General features: G+C 34.0%; 2 protein-coding genes across 2 annotated transcripts; one reads left to right on the top strand and one right to left on the bottom strand.

Annotated features, from left to right (window-relative positions):
• The first annotated feature begins 5,863 nt into the window (after positions 1 to 5,863).
• On the top strand, positions 5,864 to 13,682 carry LOC25479382 (phosphoenolpyruvate carboxylase 4). The gene is made up of 19 exons (XM_024774895.2): positions 5,864 to 6,019; positions 6,122 to 6,400; positions 6,490 to 6,567; positions 6,678 to 6,746; positions 6,823 to 6,901; positions 6,991 to 7,067; positions 7,156 to 7,251; positions 7,884 to 8,022; positions 8,887 to 8,976; positions 9,079 to 9,146; positions 9,219 to 9,473; positions 9,705 to 9,830; positions 9,908 to 10,015; positions 10,087 to 10,233; positions 10,650 to 10,748; positions 11,130 to 11,218; positions 11,755 to 11,881; positions 11,965 to 12,171; positions 12,720 to 13,682. The coding sequence occupies exons 1-19, from the start codon at positions 5,864 to 5,866 to the stop codon at positions 13,542 to 13,544; spliced, it is 3,114 nt and encodes a 1,037-aa protein (XP_024630663.1). The 3' UTR covers positions 13,545 to 13,682.
• A 658-nt stretch (positions 13,683 to 14,340) lies between these two features.
• LOC25479383 (lysine-rich arabinogalactan protein 19) lies at positions 14,341 to 15,755 on the bottom strand. Its single transcript, XM_013588255.3, has 2 exons — positions 15,039 to 15,755; positions 14,341 to 14,614 (listed from the first exon to the last, which is right to left on the bottom strand). The coding sequence occupies exons 1-2, from the start codon at positions 15,690 to 15,692 to the stop codon at positions 14,516 to 14,518; spliced, it is 753 nt and encodes a 250-aa protein (XP_013443709.1). The 5' UTR covers positions 15,693 to 15,755; the 3' UTR covers positions 14,341 to 14,515.
• Positions 15,756 to 18,946: the final 3,191 nt, after the last annotated feature.

The raw sequence follows: 18,946 nt of genomic DNA, 5'->3' as shown, positions 1-18,946 counted from the left end.
CAGGCCAAACGCAGCAGACATGCCAACTTTCACAAACAAGCTTATCGTTGATGAGCTAAATTACAACGAAGATGAACTGGAAAAGACACATGATGATTGATGAACAAAGATATGTGCATCAAAAGATCATAGAGTCCATTGGTTCTGACGACGATGGTTTCTTTTTCTTATATGGTTACGGTGGTATTGGAAAAACCTTTATAATGAAAACATTTTCGGCTGTTGTTAGATCAAAGGGGTTAATTGTATTGAATGCTGCATCCAGCGGTATAGTGACTCTTCTATTACCAGGTGGAAGAACTGCACACTTGACGCTGACAGTCCCTATTGAGATTATGAGTCATCATTGCTTACGATGGAAAAGATAGTCTTAGGGCAGACCTGGAAGGATTTGAAAGGTTTAATTCAAGATATACCACAAGGAGAAAATGTTTTTCTAAACCAAGTTGCTAGGCTCCAGTGGCAAGGAGCTCCTTCCAAGGACGTATCCGGGGAATACCGGGTTTGATTTCTAGGGGGAACAACGCTTGGCCAGTGCGCATCCCTCTATGCATGAGCTGGATTAGTCGTCCACCTTTGGTGGGGCGGAAACCGGTGCGAAAGCCAAAAAAAAAAAGATTTTCTAGGAGGGGATCTAAATGGGCATGTAAGGAGTGTTTGATAAGTTTTAAAGGCGTGAACAAGGGTATGGTCTTGGGGACATAAATACATAGGGTAAATCCATCCTAGATTTTTTGTAGTCTTTTAATCTTACTTTAGGAAAATAAAAAGAAAACTTATTACATACAAGAGTGGGATTTCATGTTCTCAAATATATTTATTTCTTATTAGGAATTATGACAGAAATATTTGTTTGAATTTAAAGTTTTACAAGGAGAGAGTTTGACTATCCAAGATATAATATTGGTTATGGATGTAAGGGTTAAGATAAGAGCGGAGATGAGAGGAAATGATTGAGATACAAGGATCAAGTGGTGACATTTAAAGGATCAAGACCAAAGTGTTTTCCTACAAAAGATTTTGAAGGAAGGTTGTGTGAAGCTACATATAAGCGAAAATGATACATGGAACAAGATGACATATGAGATTAGAAAAGTAGCAAAAGAGACACTAGAAGAATTAATAGGTTTTGGAGCTAGCTAGGAGTAAAGAATCTTGAGTTCAAATTAAAGTGAGAATCAAAATAGTATTTCACTAATAAAAAATAGGGATAAGGGTGATACATTTGAAGACTATTACACATTAAGAAATTTAGCACATTCCAACCTTGATGACAAGGTTGTTTTCGAGGGGTGTGTTTTTTTGGATATAATAAAGGCTGATTAGTGTAGTTTAAGGAGTTAATAGGTACTTTTTTTAGGATATAGTAAAGGACAAACTAAGAGTTACTAACACTACGACACCATTCAGAGTTTCCCACATTTTTAAGGCTAATATGTTTAAATATAAATGACTCTCATATAAAGCTAATATTTTTTCTTTCTCTTCAACGTGCACACATATGCATGCAAAGGTGTTAATATTAATTTTGTGACTTTACATTTAATATGCAGATCTACGTATCAGTGACGATGACTTGAAGAACTTGTGTTTGATTGAAATTGAAATGCTGCTTCAGGAAAACGGACGGTCGCAACAGACATGCCAACTTTCACAAACAAGCTTATCATTGATGAGCTAAATTACAACAAAGATGAACTGGAAAAGACACACGCTGATATGTTACTGATGATGACTGATGAAGAAAGATGTGTGTATGACAAGATCATGGAGTCCGTTGGTTCTGACGACGATGGTTTCTTTTTTCTTATATGGTTACGGTGGTCTTCGAAAAACTTTTATATGGAAAACATTGTTGGCTGTTGTTAGATCGAAGGGGAAAACATTGTCCGTTGGCTCTTCTTTTACCAGGTGGAAGAACCCCACACTCGACGTTGACAGTCCCTATTGAGATTAATGAGGCATCATCGCTTGTGATAGAAAAGGATAGTCCTAGGGAAGACCTGGTGCGTGCTGCAAAGTTGATAATTTGGGATGAGGCTCCAATGATACATCGATGGTGTTTTGAGGCATTTGATCGATCAATGGGTGATATCATGTCCAAGAATGATCCCCTAAACAACTTTAGACCTTTTGGTGGAATGACAAGAGTTTTAGGTGGTGATTTCAGGCAGATATTGTCTGTTGTCCGAAAAGGAACGAGGCAGGATATTGTTGATGCCTTAATCAATTCATCAACGATATGGGCTTATTGTAATGTGTTGAGGCTTACTGTTAATATGAGATTGGGTGCATCTTCGGTACCTGCAGAGCAGGAAGAAATTGCTAATTTTGGCAAGTGGATACTCTCAATTGGAGACGGCAACGACGCTTCGGATGAGAATGGTGAAATGAAGGTAGAAATTCCTGAAGATTTGCTGATATCGGACAAAACAAATCCGTTGATGTCACTTATAGACTTTATGTATCCCGATCTGAATGATAACCTTGGTGACCAACTATTTTTCCAAGAAAGGGGAATACTCGCACCAATGCTTGATTCAGTTGAGCATGTTAACGAATTTATGATATCGCTGATTTCAGGTGAAGAGAAAGAGTATTTAAGCTCTGATTCTGTTTGTAGATCGGGTGAAAATTCTGATGTCCAAAGCGAGTGGTTCACATCAGAATTTCTTAATGGTATTCAGAGCTCTGGAATTCCAAATCACAGGTTGAAACTAAAGGTGGGATGTCCAGTTATGCTGATAAGAAACCTCGATCAGGCCAATGGACTGTGTAATGGTACTAGGCTGACAGTTACACATCTAGGGAAGAGCACGATAGCTGCTACCGTAATTACAGGAAAAAGGGCAGGTACCAGGGTATTCATTCCCAAGATGAATCTTATTCCGAGTGATCCAGGACTACCCTTCAAATTCAGGCGCATGCAATTTCCATTGACGCTTTGTTTTGCAATGACAATAAATAAAAGCCAAGGTCAATCTTTATCTCGAGCGGGGGTTTATCTTCCTAAGCCTGTGTTCACGCATGGACAACTTTATGTCGTTGTCTCTCGAGTAACTTCAAGAAAAGGTCTGAAGCTGCTCATCCTGGATGAAGATAATAATGTTTGTAAGGAGACCACAAATGTTGTGTATCGTGAAGTTTTTCAAAAAGTATGATCATTGGTTATGTTTTAGAATTGTTGTTGCTATAATTTAGAAAACTAAAGTTACCTATTGTTTGGAAGTCGTTTTATTTTTAATTTCTTTGTAAGGCGTGATGGTCATTATAGACATGCAATTTCTATATAAGCAGATCCTCCTGTCATTGACTAATTAATTCATGCCCTTTTCATGTTTAACAATCCGCGGAACCTTTTTTTTTTACATCGTTGTCACCCTTAAATACAATATTTACATTAGACCATTTGTTTTGTAAAAATTAAAAACAAATAACAATCGGCGTTTCTGTAGCCCAAACTATATTTATACACACCCGTGAAAATTAAACGTTTGCATTTATCGACTACGTGTATGCATGTGACAATGACTATTATATAAAAAAATACATATTTTTTAGTTTTTATGATTAAGAAAATACAATTTGTCAACAAATATTATTACGCAGTACATCGGCTTATTTTTGCAAAAAAATTACATATGCTAAGTTTAACAATGAGTGCATCTTATACTACAAATAATTAGTACAAGTATAATAATCCAAATATTTTTATCGTTCTATGCAATGTTTAGATATTTTAAAATATATACAAAATTAAGATGATATTTTTTTCATATCAAATTTAAATTATAACCACAATTATAACTTTAAGATAACATAATATAAAATCTATATATATATATATGATCAAAAAGGTTTTTTATTTCCCGTGCTGACACGGGTCACTATACTAGTTTTTAAAAACTTATGTGCTCTCATTATGCCTTTTTTGGAGTCAACGAGAGAGGATATTGTGGTGCATACTTTATCCTATTAATTCTAGCACACCATGCTTCGTAAATACAACATTTTTATTTTTATAAGAAAGTTATTTTATACTTAGCACTAAACTTGCTAGTCATCGTGAACTTAGCTCAGTTGGTAGGAACAAAAGCATAATATAAGTAAGGTCTGCGGTTCCAACCCCAGTGGCGGAGCCATTCATGGGCTGGGGAAAAAATCAACGATTATAGGTCTATTTTGCAAGATTTTATGCAATTTTGTATCGGTTTTATGTTTTGGTTGATCCAAATTCCTGCAAAGTGGTGTAGTAGTCCACCCGAAAATTTAAATAATTCAATTATAGATCTATTTTGCGAGATTTTATACAATTTTATGTCGATTTTAGGTTTCGGTTGATCCAAATTCTCGCAAATTGGTGTAGTGGTCCACCCAAAAAATTTAAATAATTCAAGAGTTAATAGTGTTTTACCCCCTGTAATATAGGTCATTTTCGGTTTTCCCCCTGTAAAATATTTTTTTTGGATTTCGTCCTTGTAATTTGAAGATTTTTGGTTTTGGACCTTCATGAATTTTGACTGTACAAAATCGAAGATATGATAGGGGATAAACAGAAATTTGCTCAAATTAACAGGGGGGTAAACTGAAATTTTCTCAAATTACAAGGGAGGTAAACCTTAATTTTCTCAAATTACAGGGGGTGAAATTTTTCTTGAAGGTCCAAAACCAAAAAATCTTCAAATTACAAGGATGAAATTCAAAAAAAAATATTTTACAGGGGGGAAAACCGGAAATGACCTATATTACTGGGGGTAAAGCACTATTAACCCATAATTCAATTATAGCTCTAATTTGTAAGACTTTAAACAATTTTTCAACAGTTAATTTTCGTGGCCCACCTTAACATTTTTTTTCTGGCTCCGCCACTGTCCAACCCAAAAAAAACTTGCCAAAAACAATATACATCATTTGTATATGTTGAAGATTAAATAGTGGAACTACATATAATCAAATTAAATTTTAACCCAAATTAGTTATGCCACAAAAAGATAAAGATGAAGATTATTAATTTTTTTTATTAAAAATCATGATGTCGTAAAGTGTTTGAGTGATACTTAGGAAAAGGAAGTCATTAGATTTTTATTTTTTTAAATTCAGTTATTCCAAAAAAAATATATAAAAAATTATTCTATTGGCTCAGATTACGATAAAATTTAATAATATCTAATTATAATTCATATTTTTCCTATCTAAAATCCAAAAATCTATTAAATAAAGGGAAAATGAACAAAAATATATGTCGATATAAACCAAACCCAAAAAAAAAATAAGAAGAAAAGAATTATTGTTATAATCTATCGTTCAATTCAACTATATTTTTATTATTTTTTTGTTAGTAAAGGTGAATGACACATCATCTTGTTAAAAGTAATTTTTATATACTCTTTATATTCTATATTCACTTAATAAAGGAAAAAGTTTAAAAGTATTTTTTATTTTTTTTGAAAGAAGTTTAAAAGTATTTAAATAGTCATTTTTAAAATAAAAAAATAATTCAATAAACAACATACCAATTTTCATATTTCCAATACATTAGAAAAACATTATAATCAAACTCGTGCAATGCAACCATCGGGTTATATACCTAGTAATACGCATAAAAGCTTATAGTGTTAATAATAGAGAGGAGAAGAGAGCAGTGACAATTTCATAACGATCCCTTCGTTCCCGCCTTGGGTGCCACTTGTTTGTTATATATTGATTGTAATAATAATAACTCAAAAAACATGCATATATGCTACATTCATTCTTTCTTCTCCTCTTCTTTCATTTGCTACCACACACACTCTTTTCTTATTCTTCTTCTTCTTGTTCTAATTCGGTTCCTTATCGATCGATCAATTTCTGTGTTCGAGTAAACATGACGGACACTACTGATGACATTGCCGAGGAAATGTCCTTCCAAGGCTTCGACGATGACTGTAAGTTGCTTGGAAATCTTCTCAAAGATGTTTTACAAAGGGAAGTTGGCATCGACTTTGTTGAAAAACTTGCAAAAATTCGAATCCTTGCACAGGTTAGTTAGTTCGTTCGTTCGTTCCATCATAATTTCATTCTTGTTCCTGAAATTTGCTGAACCCTTGGTTGTGTTGTGTCTTTGTTTTATGATCCCATGCAGAGTGCTTGTAATATGAGACAGGGAGGAATTGAGGAGATGGCAGAGCTGTTGGAGAAGCAGTTGGCTTCAGAGTTATCCAAGATGAACTTAGAAGAAGCTCAAACACTTGCTCGTGCATTCAGTCACTATCTTACTATGATGAGCATAGCTGAAACTCATCACAAGGTTCGAAAAGGCGTAAACATGGCAAATTTTGCAAAATCTTGTGATGATGTGTTTCGCCAGCTTTTGCAAGATGGGATTTCTCAAGATGACCTTTATAATACAGTTTGCAAACAGGTTTGTTTTGTTCTTTACATTAAGTTATGTTATGGATGTAGAGTGTAGACTCTTTTACAATTAAAATTGCAATCTTTTTTATGCCACAGGCGGTTGAAATCGTTCTTACAGCTCATCCCACACAAATTAATCGACGTACCTTGCAATACAAACATATAAAGATTGCTGTGAGTTCATTTTTCTATTTTTACAAAATTTGATAAAACTACCATGTTATTAGTCTTGAGCTAGCCTTGGAACTTTAAAATTACTAAGATTTTACCCTTAATGCATGCAGCATCTTTTGGATTATAATGACCGACCTGATCTTGGTCCTGAAGATCGAGAAATGGTGATAGAAGATCTGGTACGATTCATTAACTATATTTCCATTCAACTGAAATGTGTTTCAGTCAGATCATAATTCTCATTCGGTTTTGTAGGTGAGAGAGATAACGTCAATATGGCAGACAGACGAGCTTAGACGTCAGAAACCTACTCCAGTTGATGAAGCTAGAGCTGGTATGTCATATAAAACCATTATATCCTTCGCCAACAAGCTATGTTTTTAAGTTATTATTCCTCAACAATAGTTAATGCAATTCTCCCAGGATTGAACATTGTGGAGCAGTCACTATGGAAAGCTGTTCCTCATTATTTACGTCGAGTCAGCAATGCTTTAAAGAAGGTTTTCGTCTTTATTTTATGTCAGTTAACTTGTATATCTTTCCCTTTCACCAGATTTTTAATACATTTTACTTTATGTCTCCATGCAGCACACCGGAAAACCACTTCCATTGACTTGCACTCCCATAAAATTTGGATCTTGGATGGGAGGTGATAGAGATGGAAACCCAAATGTCACAGCAAAGGTAGCGTTTTTCAAATATACATTAATGCTACATGTATTTTTTTCACTAGCTTTTGTTTTTTCTTATAACTACACTAATCTTGTTGAACAGGTGAGATATGTTTCTAACAGTGATATGGTTATTGTTACTGTTACGTTGCTGATGATCTGAACTTTTTTCTTGCGTGTCATTTTCAAAATCGCAAGTTCAGTGATCATTGGACTGTGAAAACTACAGAAAAAATTTAGATGAGTTCTGAACATGTTAAATATTTCAATGAATAATTTCTTTTAATAATTTTATTGGAACTTTTCCGATGTCACGCTTTTATTATAAACTATACATGGAAAATACAAATTTTGTAGAACTTATTTTTCAAGGATGAGCAAAATGGTGTATCAGTAATATGGTTATTGACAGGGCCAGTGGCATTGGTTGACCCATGGTCCACACTACCTATTACAGATTGATTGGCTTTTGTTGTATTATTGTTATATTTTTATTTGGGATATGGCAGGATGTCCATTTTTGTCTCAATTCCTTGAAATACAACCATAATCATTAGATTACTCGAATATTTCCATATTAGGATGGTCCTACAAGTCTTGATAGAATATTATAATTCTCAAATTCGTTTTGCTTTTCCTCTTTAGGTTACAAAAGATGTTTCGCTTTTGTCAAGATGGATGGCAACCGACCTCTATATTCGGGAAGTGGATAGTCTGAGATTTGAGTTATCCATGAAGAGGTGCTCTGATAAATTGTCTAGATTGGCACATGAAATTCTAGAAGGTTTGTCAGTTTAGTTTTGTATTGGTGAAATCTTCCAAATTCTATAGCAACCAAATTCAATAGGTGTTTATACTTAGGGACGGAGGGAGTATTATGTCAGTGTTTAGCTGAATGCTGCTGTAGATATATACTCTTGTTGTGGTATTGCATGCGATCCCTTTCCGATCATTTTGTGCATTACTGACATGGTGCATTGAGGGATTTTCCTCTTGGTTTGGAAATCCCTTTGATATTATATATAATAGTAGATCTTATTATTCCTGATCGTGCTATTAATCAAACCTACAAAAACTTTCTTGTGTTGCTATGTTTTCCCTTCATTTTTTGTTTAGTTTCCAAAGACACCACCCTTTTGACTTTTATGTTATGAGATTGGCTCTAGGCTATAGTTTCTTTTGTGAGGTAAAAATTTGGTAGGTTTTTTCTTCTAACGACACAACAAACCTACTGTTTTGTTTTCATTTTCGTCCATGTTTTCATTTGTTTTAGACTTTGGTATGAATAAGACGGTAGCATAGGTATAGTATATTTGACGATGCTGTGTAAATGGAATAGTCGTCTATATTTAGTTCTATTTGGGCTCTTTAATGCTTTTTTATGATATAAGCTGCAGATATTTCAGTGCGTACTTGTTTTTTTATAAGCAGAAGAGTTTATTCGAGAGATTAGTACTCAAATGCAAATACAAAAATTCAATTTTTCTGCATGTACTACGTAGTATTTTTCAAGATTCTTCTGTGTCATTGATGATTATCCTCAAAGATAAGTTTGAAACTTTTTAATTCCACATTTACTAATTGGTGATCACTTATTTTGCTTCAGATACTAACAACGAGACTAAACGTGAGGATTGGAATCAATCAGACAATAGAAGTCCGTCAAAAAATCCAAATCAGACGGTTTCATTACTTCCATCTAAACTTCCATCTAGAGCTCATTTACCTTCTTGTGCTGGTACACATGATTTTGCTCAAAATTTCTGTCTAGTCATTCATTTGCATCTCATGTTTTTAATGGCATTTATTTTTTCCTTTGAATATGTTCGTTCTTTTGTAGTAAATGGTGAATCTGATCATCCAAGACTCGACATCCCTGGTGCTGATTACAATCAAGTCAATAACAAGGTAGATCAATTCAGTAATTGCAGGCTTTGTGAATTTTCCTTTGAACTTTAAGGAATATATTTTTACTGATAGGATGCTGATGGTAAGAGTTCGACTTCAACTGTGAGCAATGCTGGAAGTTCCAATAGTCATGCATCTCCAACAAGTGCAGCGAGCATTCCACGATCTCCTTCTTCCAACTCTAATCAACAACTTCTTGCTCAAAGGAAATTGTTTGCAGAATCCCAAATAGGAAGATCCAGTTTTCAGAAGCTTTTGGAGCCAAAACTCCCTCATCTTCCTGGAATTGCTCCTTATAGAATTGTCCTTGGGAATGTAAAAGATAAGGTATCCCTTCTGAATTCTGATCTACTCTAATAATATATGTTAACTGGATCTGCATGTATGGACACTAGTATTTCATTTCTACATTTGCTTTTGATGTGCTGTAGTGAGTGATTCATATCTAAACATTTTACTGAACAAACTAGTTTTCTTTGTTGTCCTATGAATTGGTAATGTTAAATTGTCAATCAAAGGCACGATAGTAAATGCATTCTCTTCTGTGCACATGTTTAGCTACAGAGAACTCGTAGACGATTGGAACTGCTTCTAGAGGATTGTCCATGTGAACTTGATCCTTCTGATTACTATGAAACAACCGAACAGCTTTTGGAACCTCTGCTCCTCTGTTATGAATCTATGGTACTCTTTCTCCCGCTCCTACCATTCTTCTACACAACCTTTTCCATAATGATTGTTTAGCTCTTAATTTCCTCTAGCAATCTTGTGGAGCTGGAGCTGGTGTGTTAGCTGATGGTCGACTTGCTGATCTGATCCGTAGAGTTTCTACCTTTGGCATGGTGTTAATGAAGCTTGACTTGCGTCAGGTCTGATTTAATTTGTTTTTCTCATAATTTACATCATAGTCGATTGCGGCTTGAAACTGGCAGTGTGACAGGAATCTGCCAGACATGCTGAAACACTTGATGCAATTACCAAGTATTTGGATATGGGCACATACAGTGAATGGAATGAAGAAAAAAAACTGGACTTCTTAACCAAAGAGCTTAAAGGGAAGAGGCCACTAGTTCCTCCTAGTATAGAGGTGAGATGCGAAGAATGTACACTAAGAATCAAGTTTTAATAGTTCTGCAATTATCCACTTTTAACTTAGAAATGAATTAAATTTTTTTTTTAACATAGAAAATCTATTCTGTTATCATTTTTCTATATGATTAATTGAGATTTGAATTTTATAATTTGCTTATTTTTATTTTAGGAAGATTGTTTTGATTGTAAAGCCTGGATCTCTGTAGTTTCTTTTGTAAATCATAGCTACTGCTACAATTTGAGGAACTTAGTTGAATTTCACTGTTAATTTACTAGTGTTCGAGAAAAATAAAACACGTGATTTGCTTCCAGCTCTTGACGTACTGATGTGGATAAATAATATAATACTTTCTCTATTCTATGTCACTGACCTTCTACTTTTTCTTGTCATTTTGGTTAAATTCTTTTTAGGTTGCTCCAGATGTTAAAGAAGTCCTAGATACGTTTCGAGTTTCTGCAGAGATAGGGAGTGATGCACTTGGAGCATATGTGATCTCTATGGCCTCAAATGTACATCAACTGCTATTACTCTTACAAATTATCCACGGAAACATTGTAACCGAAACAGTTTGTGTAACATACATTTAGATGCCTAACACACCTGGTCTTTTGAAATTAAGTAAATTCTTGAGGACTAGTACAATTATCACTACCTATCTTTTCTCTTCATCTTTTTATTTTGCTGGTGTTACGTTTTGCATGAAAATATAGTATTTTTTTGCTGCATTAACTATGCAGCTGAATTTGATAAACTTTGGTACTTAATACCATTTTTGCATTGTATTCTTATGAGGGTACAACATTTAAGGAAAGCATATTGGGATACAATAATATATTAAAAATTGTTGTGTGGGTTGATACTAAATATTTTTTACTTTGGTTAAATGTCAGGCAAGTGATGTCCTTGCAGTAGAGCTCTTACAGAAGGATGCACGTCTTACAGTTTGTGGAGAATTAGGAAGAGAATGTCCGGCTGGAACGTAAGTCCATCTTGAGATATTTGTATCACTAAAGTGAAACTAATCAAAGTTATTTTTAAGCTTAACAGATGAAAAGAATGCATGAGATCAAAAATTGTATCTTAATATGTATATAAGTTTTCAATAAGGCAACTGGAATAATTGCGAGTCATGCATATTACCTGTAACCTTTATACATATTTGCCTGTAAATTTTAGATCAAAGTTATGTGCCTGCACGTCGTAAAAGTTTAAGGTCGGTTTTCTGCTTATCTAAAGAAAAAGGGTTGGTTTTCACGTTAGTGTTTGGAAATTGACTAGCATAGCATGAATAGAATGTCATTTTCATGTTATTTCTTATATAAAAAAAATAGTTAGAAGTCACTATTTGGTTAGGGTGCTAGGAGAAGAGAAGAGATAATTTCATGATTTCTCAATGACAAGTTTGCACTATTTTTTGGCCTAATTGTGTAAATATTCTTCTCTATGATCAAAATAATATGTTAATTATATTTGAATGTTTGAATTTAACATCAAACATACATGTGTCCAACATAGGCTTCGGGTGGTTCCTCTCTTTGAAACTGTTAAGGACCTCAGAGGAGCTGGTTCCGTTATCAGAAAACTTCTATCAATAGATTGGTACCGCCAACATATCATTAAAAACCATAATGGACAGCAAGAGGTTATTTATAATAATGGCAGTTTCATTTATGTTATGGTATTACCGAGAATGCGTGTGTTAATGTTATATATGCCTATATGCAGGTAATGGTTGGGTATTCTGATTCTGGTAAAGATGCTGGGCGCTTTACCGCTGCTTGGGAACTTTACAAAGCTCAAGAGGATGTAGTGGCTGCTTGCAAAGAGTACGGTATTAAGGTTACTTTATTCCATGGCCGTGGAGGGAGTGTTGGTCGTGGCGGAGGCCCAACTTATCTGGCTATTCAGTCCCAGCCACCTGGCTCTGTAATGGTGAGTTATGCATCTTTAGCTTTAATTATTGCCCAGGTCTAAAAGACTGAGTTTAAGTCCCATGTTCCATCTTTCTCTACATCTGAAAGATGTCTGATACTCATAGAATTAATCTATGTTTCTGTTAGTTTTTTGAAACATGCCTATAATCCAGAATAACACTCATAAGGTACTGGACGGTTGTTTAATTAATTAAAAGACTTCATTACTCATGGTCATAGGAAAATGGCTAGAGTAAGGGTTGACGTAGAAACTTGATGTCCATCTTTTTAGTTTTCTGTGTTCAAATTGTTGAGGTTTTGGCTTTCATGTGTGTTAAGAGCATCACGTTTGATCGAATATTGGTTAACACATTTTAAGCCAAAGAATGCTTGATATTAAAAGAGCATCTGAAATTTGTTATTTACTGGAAGACAAATTATATGGTTGATTAACATGAACTAGATTATAGATCATCTTTCCATAGAATAAGTTGTTATCAACATTTACATTGGAATTTGGAACGCCACTCCCAGTCCGAAAAACTACATCAAATTATATCATTGCAGGGAACCCTTCGGTCTACTGAACAGGGAGAGATGGTGCAGGCCAAGTTTGGTTTGCCACAAACATCTGTTAGACAACTTGAAATATACACAACAGCGGTGCTACTTGCTACCCTTCGTCCCCCTCTACCACCCCGAGAAGAAAAATGGCGTAATCTCATGGAAGACATTTCGAAAATCAGTTGCCAATGTTACCGCAGTACAGTCTATGAAAATCCAGAATTCCTCACCTACTTCAATGAGGCCACGCCTCAAGCAGAGCTTGGATTCCTGAACATAGGTAGCCGCCCCACGAGAAGAAAGGCCACAACAGGAATCGGACACCTTCGTGCCATTCCCTGGATATTCGCATGGACTCAAACCAGATTTGTTCTTCCTGCTTGGCTTGGAGTTGGAGCAGGTTTGAAAGGTGCTTGCGAGAAAGGACAAACAGACGAGCTAAAAGCCATGTACAAAGAGTGGCCTTTCTTTCAAAGCATAATAGACCTGATTGAGATGGTTTTGGGAAAAGCCGACATTTCTATTGCAAAGCAGTATGATGAGGCACTTGTTTCAGAGAAGAGACAAGAACTTGGTTGTCAGCTAAGGAACGAGCTCATTACAACTGAGAAGTTTGTAACAGTTATTTGTGGGCACGACAAACTTCTGCAGAATAATAGGGCATTGAGGAAGTTGATTGAAAATAGACTTCCTTTTCTCAACCCCTTGAACATGTTGCAGGTAGAGATACTTAAGAGGTTAAGACGTGATGACGATAAACTTAAAGCAAGAGATGTTCTCCTTATCACCATTAATGGTATTGCTGCCGGGATGAGGAACACCGGATAACTTTTCAACAACTATAATTTTCACTCATTCAGTAAATTGGGTTTCCCATTGTTAGGTAATTTATGACCATTTCTGTTATCAAGCCTGCTAATGAATGATTAATATAGGCATAGCCATCATTTTATGTTCTGTACTATGGACAAGATGAATAATAATGATGTGACAGATTTCATTCTGGTGAAGAAGAATAATGAAACTTAAATTCGTTTATTAAATGTTTTCATAAAAATGATTTGATATTTAATAAAACAAGAGTTGATGATGAAATGAAGAGGTTGTGATCTTGCAATCATATGCATTACATTATCGACGAATCATAGTCTAGATTACATTATCGACGAATCTTACAAAAGAAGCAGCTTGGTTACATTGTTCTATGTCGGTTTTTTCTTAAAGTTCAATAAAATTCATATAATGGCTGAATTTTTGGACCAAGTTATTTCTGTCGTTTATATTGCAGCCAGTTTAGTAGTTTTATTTTCTCTTTTTTCTTTTCTTTTCTCTTTATAAACATAGATAGATGCAGCATTACTGCTATGAAAGCACTTATTCTATTGCAAGTAATTAGAAGTTCCAGTTACAAGTTTGCAGACTGTCACGTAGTATGATTTTCGCAAGGTCGGCCCAATATATTAAAACAGTTTTTAATGAAGCTTTTTAAAATAATTTGTTTAACAAAATACTAATAAAAAACATTAAAATAAATCAATTATGTGGAGTCAAGATTTAATCCCATGATCAAGGGTATATGACATGTAACTCATAACTATCGACATTTTTATGTGACATTTCCTGATTTCCATGATTCAAAAATTCATATCCATTAATGTTCCCGGGAAAAGATCATGACAAATAAAAATAAAAAATTGTAAGTATCGACACTCATTATTCAGATCTGTACACCTGAGATGATTTTACATTTTGCAACCCAAATAAATGCTTAGAGTGAATCTACGTTCACTATGAGACTTCTAGAAGCTGTAGCCCGTTACTGCTAGAAAAACAGTAATAGCAAATCCAATTGTTGTCCATATATTTCCCCCTTGAAGATGGTTTGATGGTGCACCATTCTGTGAAGTAAAAAACAAAGATGTGATTAGAACAATGTGATGCTTAATCTTATAATGACATGTGTTTGTATTAGATTTGTCTTGTATTTAATCCAACTAGCTATATCACCAATATATATTTATATAATTGTAATTTGATATTTCAACGGTGCTTTTACCCCTGTTATATAGGTCATTTTTTGTTTTCCCTCTGTAAAATATTTTTTTGATTTACCCCCGTGTAAAATATTTTTTTTTTGGATTACCCCTCTAATAGGTCATAAAAAAACGAAACTGTAAAGTCGTTTTTTTATGACCTGTTGAGGGTATTCCAAAAAATATATATTTTACAGGGCTAAATCAATAAAAATATTTTACAGGACGAAAACACAAAAAATGACCTATATTAGAGGGGTAAAGCACCATTAACCCTTAAAAATATTACCAAATTAAGACTAGGTGCTGGTGCCGGTGCTGTGTCGGAATCTGCTGTAGTGTCAGTTGGTGGTGCAGGGGGACTCTTGTGAATAACGGTTGGTGCTGGAGCTGGTGCTTGATGTCTCCTGTGCTTGTGTCTATGTCTTCTTCTCTTGTGCTTGGAGGACTCAGGTGCTGGTACAGGTGCTTCTATTGCAGGCGTTGGTGCGGGTATTGGTGGTGAGGTAGCAGGTGCAGGAGTTGGCGCTTGCTTTGCGGGTGCAGGTGCTGGCACCGGTGTTGCCTTTACTGGTGCAGGGGCTGGTGGTGTTTGGACTGGTGTTGGTGATATCTTTGGTGGTGGTGGCAACGGTGGTGGCAATGTTGGAGTTGAGACAGGTGAACTTTTTGGTGGTTGAGGTGGTGGGACTTTTGGGCTTGAAGCTGGTGCAATTTTTGGAGCTGGTGATGTAACTGGAGCAGATTTGGGTGCCACGGTAACAGGTGGTTGGCTTGTGATGGGAGGAGATGCCACCACGGTAGGTGGTTGTGTCGTGACCGGTGTTATTGCCGTCGGGGTTGTAGGTGGCAACTTTGTTGGTGCAGTTGCTGGTGCTTGGGCGTTGAATCCTAGCAGGCAACTGAGGCTTAGTAAAGTCATAACCCAGAACATTGTAGCCATTGTTGTGTGTGAATTGTTTTGTTAGAGAGAGACGAGAAAATTTGTTTCTTATTTATTGGCTATATTGTCAAGCAGATGGGTAGAAACGTATGCAGTGGATCATCTGTGGAAGGAGGAAAGTAGCCTTCATTTGATTGTGACATTATTCATTGTCATTGATCATCTAACAAGGAACGTTAGCTAATGGAAAATGTGTAGGTAACCTAGCTTCGTAAAATCAATGGTCTTTAGATTCAACCCACACATTAAAAATTAGGCAATGATCGTTATGGTGTAACTTTCAAGGACAATTATTTTCATAAATTACAATACAATATTATGGAAAGGATTTTATTTTTTTTATTTTTATTTTCATCTAGGAGGATAATTAGGCTTAGGTGGAAAATAGACCTAAGTGGTTTGGGCATCTTTAGAGAAAGACATATATTTTATAGTTAAGAGAGTAAATCAGATGAAGGGTAATCAGATCACTAGATGTAGAGAAAGACTTCGAATTCGGGGTGTAACGGTTTGGTTTGGATCTTTTTTTTAGTTAAAAAAATGTCCGAACCAATGAAATATTCATCAGTTCGGTTTGGTTTGGTTTTTACTATTTTTCAAAAAAGAACCCAAACCAAACTAGTCGGTTTAGATCAGTTCGGTTGATCGATTTGTTTGAATACAATTAAAAAAATCTATATTTTCACAAATTTGTTTTTCATGCATAGAAATTTGTTTTCCATGTTCTCTATTTTTAAAATATTTTGAATAACTAACATGAAAAAACTAACAAGAGATGGATGATCCTAGATGCGGTGAGGAACGATGGGTTAGGTGTGACTGGCGGCTAGTGTTCTTTTTTAGTAGAAACGAAATAGAGTATGAGTGATGAGATGATGATGGCAGAAAGTGAATTAATTAATGAATATTTTATATTGGACTTTAATTTTGAGCTGAATCATATGTGTGTGTGAGAATGGATAATATAACTAAAATGGAGAGTGAGGTTAGCATTGGTTCGGTTCTTTGAAAGTCAAAATTAAAAATCGAGAACCGAACCGAAGTAGACCGGTTTAGGTTGGTTTGGTTCGGTTTTGAAACAAATCAAACATGGTCGAATACTTTTTTGGTTTGGATTTTCGGTTTCATCACTTTTGTCCGAACCACTTACACCCCTACTTAGAATAACTATAAAAGAAACTACTATGAAAGAGTTTGAGATTAATGAGTCGAACTAGATTTCACTTCCTATATCATGAGTTGTATAATCCTAATTTATCTTCCTTTATTTATGGAAGATGGGTGATTTCCTTTTTGAACCCAAAATCACGTCTCTAGCTCAATTTTTCTTCTCTTTTATATAAATAGCTTATTTTCACATATATTCAGCTTCATTTTTATTTCATCGTCTTAGTGCCGTGTTCTTCTGTTTATCGGCTCTGTGCGGTAGTTTTTGTTGTGTTGTTACTGTATGTTTGTTCAGTTCAGATTGTCATATCAACTTCGATATAATCCAAATCGAATCAATTACATTGGTATGGTCAACGTTACATATCTGGAGTCGTGAATATTTCGAACACTTAGAATATAATCATTAGGCTCAAATATGATTTTGGTCCCTGCAAATATGGCGAGTTTGGGTTTTGGTCCCTGGTAAAAAAAAAAATTTGAAATCCATCCCTGCCAAATTTTTTGTTTTTTAAAATAGTCCTTGGCCCCACTTTATTAATGATTTGGCACATTTATGCCTACGTGGCATTCGCTGACTGTGTAAGTTTGTACGTTTGGCAGCCACATGGTAATTATTTTAGTTTAATTATTTAATAAACTTTTTTTAAAAATAAAAAATATATTTTTTAAATAAAAATAAAACATTTAAAAATAAAAATAAATACGGAATAAAAATAAAACATTTCGAAACATAAATTTTGAATTTATTTTTTGTAATTTTTGAAAATTAATTTCCCTTTTTTTTTGAAATATTTTTTATTTTGAAAAAGATGAAAAATTCTTTTTTGTCTTTCTAATTTTCGGAATTTTTTTTCTTCCGATTTTTTAATTCTGAAAATAAATAAATTCTTATTATTTTTGAAAACAAAATCTGAAGATAAATTTCCTATTTTTAGAAAAATGTTATCTAACTTTATATTTTTTTAATTAAGTTTGAAAAAAAAACTGAATTTTTTTGTTTATTTTGAATTTGTTTTTCTAATTTTAGAAAATTATTTTCTAATTTTTTATTTAAAAAAATAAACTTTTTTTTTATTAATTTCGTTTTTTTTCAATTTTTTAATATCGAAAATTAATTTCCAGTTTTTTTTATTAATTTCGTTTTTTTCAATTTTTTATTTTTATTTCAAAAATATATTTTTTGTTTTTTAAAAATTGATTTTAAATAATTAAAATGAAATCAGTTACGCGTGGCTGCCACATGTGCACAATTAAACAGTCAGCAAGTGACATATGTGCAAAAATAAGATACATAAGCAAGAAAGTGTGTCTAAGGACCTTTTTAAAAAACAAAAAATTTTGCAGGGATTGATTTCAAAAAAAAAATTACTAGGGACCAAAACCCAAATTCGCTATATTTGCAGGGACCAAAAACATATTTTAGCCTAATCATATTGTAGGCTTATGTAGTTTTCCGTTCTTATGCTATTAACATGAATACCGTGAATTCATTTGCAGATTCATCATTTCCGTTTTTAGTGACCATGTATTGTATTGTACTCTATAAATTTGAATGAAACAATATTGTTTATTTTTAGTCAAAAATAATATAAGTCAAACCAAAATATGGTTTGTGATAAACATTATGACATATTTTATCACGTGGTTGATCCCCACCTAGTGGAATAGACTTTTGTTGTTTTTGTGGATTTGGAGAAACATTTTGATATTGGAGATAGTCGAACATGAAACATTAAAGATATAAAATTAATAATTTAGTTTATAAAATTGTAAACATCCAATTCTTTGATTTGTAAAATAAACAATTTTATAGTTTCTGCAAAATGAAAATTGTCAATTACATTTGTTATTTGTTAAAAAATTAATGTGATCAAGAACTATTAATTATGATTCCTTAAAAAAAAACTATTAATTATGATAATCATTTTAAAATTTTGTTGATTTCAGATATATGAAATTGTGAATACATTCCGTTACTTGGACTGAATAGTTGGCTTGAATGGATTTCAGAGAAAAAGGAATAAGGACATGTTTGTTTTCGATTTTTAAAACAATATTTTTGAGGTTTTAGTTATGTTTGTGTG

Source organism: Medicago truncatula, unplaced genomic scaffold (genome assembly GCF_003473485.1).
Source record: "Medicago truncatula cultivar Jemalong A17 unplaced genomic scaffold, MtrunA17r5.0-ANR MtrunA17Chr0c01, whole genome shotgun sequence".
In the NCBI taxonomy this organism is placed as follows: Eukaryota; Viridiplantae; Streptophyta; class Magnoliopsida; order Fabales; family Fabaceae; genus Medicago; species Medicago truncatula.
This window is presented reverse-complemented; position numbering and strand designations above follow the sequence as displayed.

Bases quoted from the DNA above. Each gene is read 5' to 3' on its own strand.
- LOC25479382 (XM_024774895.2), top strand. From the start codon at position 5,864: ATGACGGACACTACTGATGACATTGCCGAGGAAATGTCCTTCCAAGGC. The intron at 9,831-9,907 runs GTACTCTTTCTC...AATTTCCTCTAG, and splicing joins TCCTCTGTTATGAATCTATG to CAATCTTGTGGAGCTGGAGC. The intron at 11,882-11,964 runs GTTATTTATAAT...GCCTATATGCAG, and splicing joins ACCATAATGGACAGCAAGAG to GTAATGGTTGGGTATTCTGA.
- LOC25479383 (XM_013588255.3), bottom strand. From the start codon at position 15,692: ATGGCTACAATGTTCTGGGTTATGACTTTACTAAGCCTCAGTTGCCTG. The intron at 14,615-15,038 runs GTAATATTTTTA...TTTACTTCACAG, and splicing joins CAGCACCTAGTCTTAATTTG to AATGGTGCACCATCAAACCA.